Raw genomic sequence first — 6,823 nt, 5'->3', positions numbered from 1 at the left:
CTTCCCTCCAGCGTGTCCACTGCACGAAAACTGAAAACGAATGATCCAGTGCTCAAAGATGATGTTCATCTCTTGAGGCACCTTTACCTTGCAACAGATTAAAAGATGTCTTTACATTTATGACAGTGATGTGGAAAAAAGTCAAGGGATGATAAATAGGTAGTGGTGATAATATGGAATAGAACATACGATACAATACCTCACCACGTGCCAGTCAACACACAGCCAGGTCCCAGAGCAGCAAGCAGTCACAACCTGGGAGCCCCAGAGCAGGGAGAAAACCTGCTGACCCCTTAACCCACTAACAAAAGAACCAGCCCCACCACTAACAACCACACCAAGAGCTAATAAAAGAGCTAATGACCCAGCTGTCAAGCTAGCCCAAAGTCATAATGACACCCCCCCAGGCCACTTCCCACATCCATATTGAGCATGTACCCTGATCCTGACTTACCTGGAATGAAACAACAATTTCCTGCCGCTCTGGGTTAGCTGACAGCAGTGTGAAGTAAAGGAGCTCATTCTTGCCTGAAACCAGCACACTGAGTTATATCCTCTTTTTTTTTTTTTTTCTCTATTTAATAGTGTTGTATGTGGGTCTGTCTTTCTGAATATTGTTTTACGTAATTTTTATAAAATTAATTTAAAAGTAATCGTAGTCAGATTTTTACTCAACTGAGATCTGCAATAAGTATTGCATCTTGTGATTCAGGGAACATGAGGTTTGTCATTGTGAATTCGTCACAGCTTGTGTTAGTACAGTACAAATGTTCACTTTATGTAGTTATGCAAAATATTTTTTATGATACATATTAGGGTTTGTGTGTTCCTTATTGTCTTCAGTGGTTAACTATTGCAGATTATTTTACAGGTGGTTTTACTGAGTTCTTGTAATATTTTAATAATCTTGGCATATGTTAAGTAGGGAAAATCTGCATAAATATTAAATAGTTTCACGATGGAAGGAAGAGGATGGAAAGGTAGTGTGAGCTTACACTGAAGAAGTGGAAGTTGTCTAACAATTTAGTTAATATAACTTCAGTTAATGTGATTTTAATATTTGTCAGAATGTCAACTGTGGTTAGTGGAACTTCTCATGATGGTATTTATTTACTTGAGGTTTTTCTTCCTCTACTCTCCTTCGTTTGACTCTTTCTCAAAAATAGGAGATTCCGGTGTCTGGGGCTTGAAAAAGAACTTTGCTTTGTTGGAACTCTTGGAACGGTTGCAGAATGGACCTGCTGGGCAGTGTGGGACGGCAGAAGAAGCCATTGGTCTGTCTGGAGAGGTACTGAGTTTTAAAAACCACAAAAGCTGTGTTACATTTGCTTAAAGATATCTATATAGAAAAAAAGTGATAATCAGTTCTTTGCCAAGTGTAATTTCACTAATAATGCTGTTTTCTTTCAGTATCTAGTATAAAGGCTTCAATTAATTGCTTAATAATTAAACGCTAATCATTACTGACTAGAGCAGAAAATAAAAAGGTATTGCAAAGCATGTATACTCTTTTCCCTTTTTTTAGACTGTTAAGATTTTTAGAAAAGGTTACTCATTTGGATATTTTAATTATAGTGATTTAAGGACAGGTTTTTTTAAAACTTCTTAGAAACTCTTTCTAAAGAGTTCAACTCTTCTCAGATAGTTGCCTTTTGTAGTCATTTGGTATCATTACATCATGTAATAGTCCTTCATTATGAAAACGGTTGCTTTAGCTGCTTTAATCATTTCAGTATTAGCAGCTGGTGTGCAAAAAGTATCATGCAGTACCATTCTAGGAATAGATTGCTATCCTAAGTGCCTCATTGTCCATTGATGTTTTGTCTGTTGTTAACGTTTTTAATCCTTTGTTTTATAATGACTGCTTCAGAGGAGATGACTGGATCCTGAATTATTTATCCTCCAGACCTTTACAGCTTCCACTCAAGTTTGGATTCATAAAGTCACGGGACATCTCAAGAATAATTTATTGGAGTTGACTGTAAAGGAAACTGACTTTCATTTTTTTAAAAAATTGTTGAGAACCTAAAAGCAAGTTTTCAAAGTAGTTCAAATATTTAATAATATGTGACTTTTGAAGAAGGTCTGTTTTCAGGCTTATGTTGGTGTCAGGTTTTCTGATTTTCCTCAGGTATTGGGATTAACTGTTAACTTCGGATTTTGTCTGTCTTTGTTGTTGTTGTTAGAGTATCATTCGTTGTGATGAAGACGAAGCCCACGTTGCATCTGTATATTGCACCGTTTGTGCCACTCACCTGTGCGCAGACTGTTCCCAGCTTACTCATTCTACAAAGACACTAGCGAAACACAGGCGTGTACCTCTTGCTGATAAGCCTCACGAGAAGACCATGTGCTCCCAACACCAAGTGCATGCTATTGAGTTTGTTTGCTTAGAAGAAGGCTGTCAGGCCAGCCCTCTTATGTGTTGTGTCTGCAAAGAATACGGGAAGCATCAAGGTCATAAGGTACTGCTAATAATCCGTTTCTAGTCATGCCATGGGGTGGCTTGCATAATTATTTATCCAATTAAAGTACAAAATATTATCAAGAAATAAGAGTAGATTCTTGATATATCTTTAGAGAAGTAGCTTCATACTATTCTTTCGTTTTCCCTTCATTTCACTTAACCGCCATGGTAAAATTACAAGAAAGACCATAATTTCTAAGACCACAATAAGTTATTTGTATATTAAGATGGACAGTCCCTTTATCTGATGCTTTTCTGAACTTCTAACAGCATTGAGTCACCAGTTCTGAAAGTTGTCATCATGCCAAACAATAGCTTCACGTAACCTTGTGCAGTCTAACCACCCTTCTTTTTTTTATAATTAATTATGGTAAACGGGCAAATTTGCATGTTTACTTGTGTAATTGCTGGATACCTATTAGTTTCACCATAATATGTAACTCCTGATTGCATTTTAAATTGCAAGATGGTTTTGAATTCTTATTTGCCATTCCTATATATGTGTGTGTATACATGTACATACACACACATACATTAAATATTTAATTATGTTAAACGTGCAGTAAAATAGAAAATATTATTAAGGAAGATATTTATGATTGATCTTTGATATGTTGCTTTTAATTAATAGCATTCTGTCTTGGAACCAGAAGCAAACCAGATTCGTGCATCCATTTTAGACATGGCCCACTGTATAAGAACTTTCACAGAAGAAATCTCAGATTATTCCAGAAAATTAGTTGGAATTGTTCAGCATATAGAAGGAGGAGAACAAATAGTTGAAGATGGAGTTGGAATGGCCCATACCGAACATGTACGTTTTGGGGTTTTTTGAGTTTTTTTCTCCCCATGCACTGAATTTTTGCCTTTTGCAATAACCAAGATAAGGATTTTCTTTGAAAATTATATATAGGTTTTGTAAGACTTAAATTCCTATCTGTACTAAGTCAATATTGAGGCTTAAGCCAGCAGATAGAGGGGAACTTGTATAATGTTTTTAGACTACATGAAAGTAGGGAGTCGGTAGAGGAAGCTGTATAACTGCTTGTACAGTACTGACATACTGTGACAGACGGCACGTGATATCAGATGCTGTGATACTACAGCACACATACAAATAAACTACCTAATCATTGGAGTAGCTTCTTGGAGGAATTTGTTCTTAGGGCTGGTAAGGCTTTCTGTATAAGTGGGACTTGAACTGTGATATAGCCAAGCAGATGTGAACGTAAGTTAGAAACTGGAATAAAATGAAAAATGTACTTCAGGAATCAACTGGTGTCCTTAATCCTCTGGATCTCCTGACTGCAACACTGTAGGTACCAGGGACTGCAGAGAACGCTCGCTCGTGTGTCCGAGCCTATTTTTCTGATCTTCATGAAACCCTTTGTCGTCAGGAGGAAATGGCTCTGAGTGTTGTTGATGCTCACGTGAGAGAGAAGTTGATTTGGCTTAGGCAACAGCAAGAAGACATGACCATCCTGTTGTCACAGGTTTCAACTGCTTGCCTTCATTGTGAAAAGACTTTACAACAGGTAGGTTGGCAAGTGAGCTGTAACCTATGGTGATATACCGGAACTGCAGATTAAGTTTAGGCAAAGGTTAGATGGTACACTGCATTTTTACTTCCTTTACAATTAAAACAGTAATGGTGTAACATGAGATGGAACTATTCATTACAAGGGGGTATTACACAAGGATAAACAGTACAAAAGCATCAACTCATCCGGTTGCTGGAAATCCTGTGATGTGTCTCGTCTGGAGTAATTTCTGTTTATTTGTGAGGATAGTGGGAAGGAGAGATGAAAAAAAACCTGCAAGATTGATGGGAAGGATTTTACAGTTGCAAGTAAATTACAGTATGACAGCAATTTACAGTAGGAAAAAATGTTTTAGGATTAAATAACTTCTGGTAGCACTTGTAATATGGGTACCTCAACATATTAAATGTGTGAAGAAAGTGGCTATATGAGAGTATCTGCTTGGTCATTATTCACTTAATTTAATGATAGCAAGAAGTAAATTATATATATAGCAAGTAGCAAACAGAGCAGAGAAATTCATAGAATCATAGAATGGTTAGGGTTGGAAGGGACCTTAAAGACCATCTAGTTCCAACCCCCCTGCCATGGGCAGGGACACCTTGCACTAGACCAGGTTGAATTACTACATTAATGTGTTATTTGTAATTTTTGTTGTTTAGTGCTAGTGTCTGGTTGCTTAGTCAGATGTACTTTTAACTGTGCAAACATTCCCATCATTAATGGATGGATATCAGTCTTTTTGTGTTGTGTCTTTCTGTGTGCTGCAAAACAGCTGCTCTATTCTACTGCTGGAATGATATGTGAATGATACGAGTATTCTTTGTGTATTACATTACTGTCTCTTACAATTTAGGTTCTTATTCCTACAGGACAAAGAGGTCAAAGAAAAAAGTTTTATTAAACAGCAGAACAATTTAGTATTTATTACTATTGAGGAAGAATGACAAGGCCTTCACATTTGTATTGCAATTTTAAATAGATCTATTTTTTTAAACGTGGGTTTCTTTAACTAGAGTATTTCTATTTAAAATGCTTTATTTCTAGCCATCATATTTACATTGTGTTTGGTTATTTTAAGTCATTTTTGAAGAAAAGGTGTGCTTTTGTTTTCTTTGTCTTTTTAGGATGACTGCAGAGTAGTATTGGCCAAACAAGAAATTACAAGATTGCTAGAGACATTACAGAAACAGCAGCAGCAGTTTACAGAACTTGCAGATCACGTACAGCTGGATGCTAGCATACCTGTGACTTTTACAAAGGTATTCTTGATCTTGTGAATGTACAGCTGTCCACTTTAAATTACTTTTGGGACTTCATGAAAGAAAGCAGGGGTAATACATGTTCGTTACGATGCTCTCCTTGTTGTAGCAAATTTAGGCAGTTCACTGTCAGTTAGACTCACAGTATCTTATCATACAATGAGTGACATCCAGTATTTGAGCAACCAAAACCACTGTGCTGTTACAATTAGTGTGAGAAACATCCATTTCATATTGACTGTATCGGTAGTTCTGAACATTAGCTGCTTTCTTCTAAATATATATGATAGCATTTGTAAATCTAGAAACACTTTTTTTAAAAACGTTCCTGATTTTTTTGTACATTCAACTCAGACCAGGAATATACCCTTTGTTTTTCCATGTATTTTTGGCTTTTTCATGAGCACAGCTTAACTTCTGCAGAATGTTTACTTTATTTCCTAAAAATTGCACACTTGTTTTTAAATGCAGTGATGCTATTATAACTTTCAGTTTATAATATTAAAAATAATGTATTTCTTTCAGTGATAATTTGTCATATAGTTGCTTTGTATTCCCTTAGAGTTTAGGCACAGTTCATCTTCAAAGTAGTTTATTTATTGCTTTAATATTTTTGACAGGTATGAAGTTATTTTCAGTTTGATAATGGTGATTCTTTTTACAACGGAGGCTAAATGAGTTTGAAACTCTGAAGAACAACTTTGATTTATGGGTTTTTTTGGTTCTAGATGGGTGAATGAAGAATAGGAGCTGTTATTGCTGAGATGAAACTGAGTTTTTAACTCTTGTGGTTGAAGCTGTTAGTATAAGGAAATGGATGCTCCCATGGGGATTCTGTCCCAGTCTTTGTTGATGTCAGAAATTCAGTTTCTTCTGAATAATTTGTTTTGTAACTTCAGGATATTTTAATTTCCATGCATTAACTGCTTTGTCAGATCAATAATGCAACATTTTCACTTCTGCCCCTCCCTTCCCTTTTCCGCAGAGACCAGAGTTAGTAGGGTCAGGGAGACCTCTTCTGCAAACCCTCGTTGTTCCATGAATGCAGCAGCATTCCGATTTCACAGATGATGAATCGTGTTCTGCGTATTCAGAGTTGATTGATGCTGCCATCACACGGGGCTGAGTCAGAGAGGCATTTTGGATGTCTGGTTTTGCCTTTAGGAGCTGTTAATCTGACTCAGAAAATTGGGGTTGCAAATTTCTGAACATTTGGAAAGAGAATGGTTACAGCTAGCTAAGCTGTTAATAGGAGATCCGAAATAGGTGTCGGCATGGGGGACCTGGAATTCTTCCCAGTATCTCTCTATACCTCAGCTTTCTTTAGAAAGAAATGGGGCTTCTGTGGCTTTTTTTCTCCTATTAAATATCCTTATTTATGAAATCTTACGAAGAAGGTGCCAAAGCAAATGTCATTTTTTGACAAAAACAGCACCACCAAGGGAAATGCCACATATAAAGCCCTGAAGGAAGGATTTGGAGAATTCCAGTACATGATGCTGAAAATCTTTGAAGAAATATGTTGTTACTATATTATTTCCAATGGATCCTTC

At 36.6% G+C, this 6,823-nt stretch overlaps 1 protein-coding gene across 1 annotated transcript in view; it reads left to right on the top strand.

The window, feature by feature from the left end:
• Window positions 1–1,099: 1,099 nt before the first annotated feature.
• Window positions 1,100–6,823, top strand: part of TRIM23 (tripartite motif containing 23) — a gene marked incomplete at its 3' end in the record, with an annotated part of 9,159 nt that continues 3,435 nt past the window's right edge. The window contains exons 1-5 of the mRNA XM_010154625.1: window positions 1,100–1,288; window positions 2,187–2,465; window positions 3,099–3,281; window positions 3,787–4,002; window positions 5,136–5,270. Coding sequence (XP_010152927.1) covers window positions 1,100–1,288; window positions 2,187–2,465; window positions 3,099–3,281; window positions 3,787–4,002; window positions 5,136–5,270 — 1,002 coding nt within the window. The remainder of the gene's footprint in view (window positions 1,289–2,186; window positions 2,466–3,098; window positions 3,282–3,786; window positions 4,003–5,135; window positions 5,271–6,823) is intronic.

This window comes from Eurypyga helias, unplaced genomic scaffold (assembly GCF_000690775.1).
Source record: "Eurypyga helias isolate BGI_N326 unplaced genomic scaffold, ASM69077v1 scaffold42926, whole genome shotgun sequence".
Lineage (NCBI taxonomy): Eukaryota > Metazoa > Chordata > Aves > Eurypygiformes > Eurypygidae > Eurypyga > Eurypyga helias.
The sequence above is the reverse complement of the archived record's forward strand: the minus strand, read 5'-3'. Positions and strand labels throughout refer to the sequence as shown.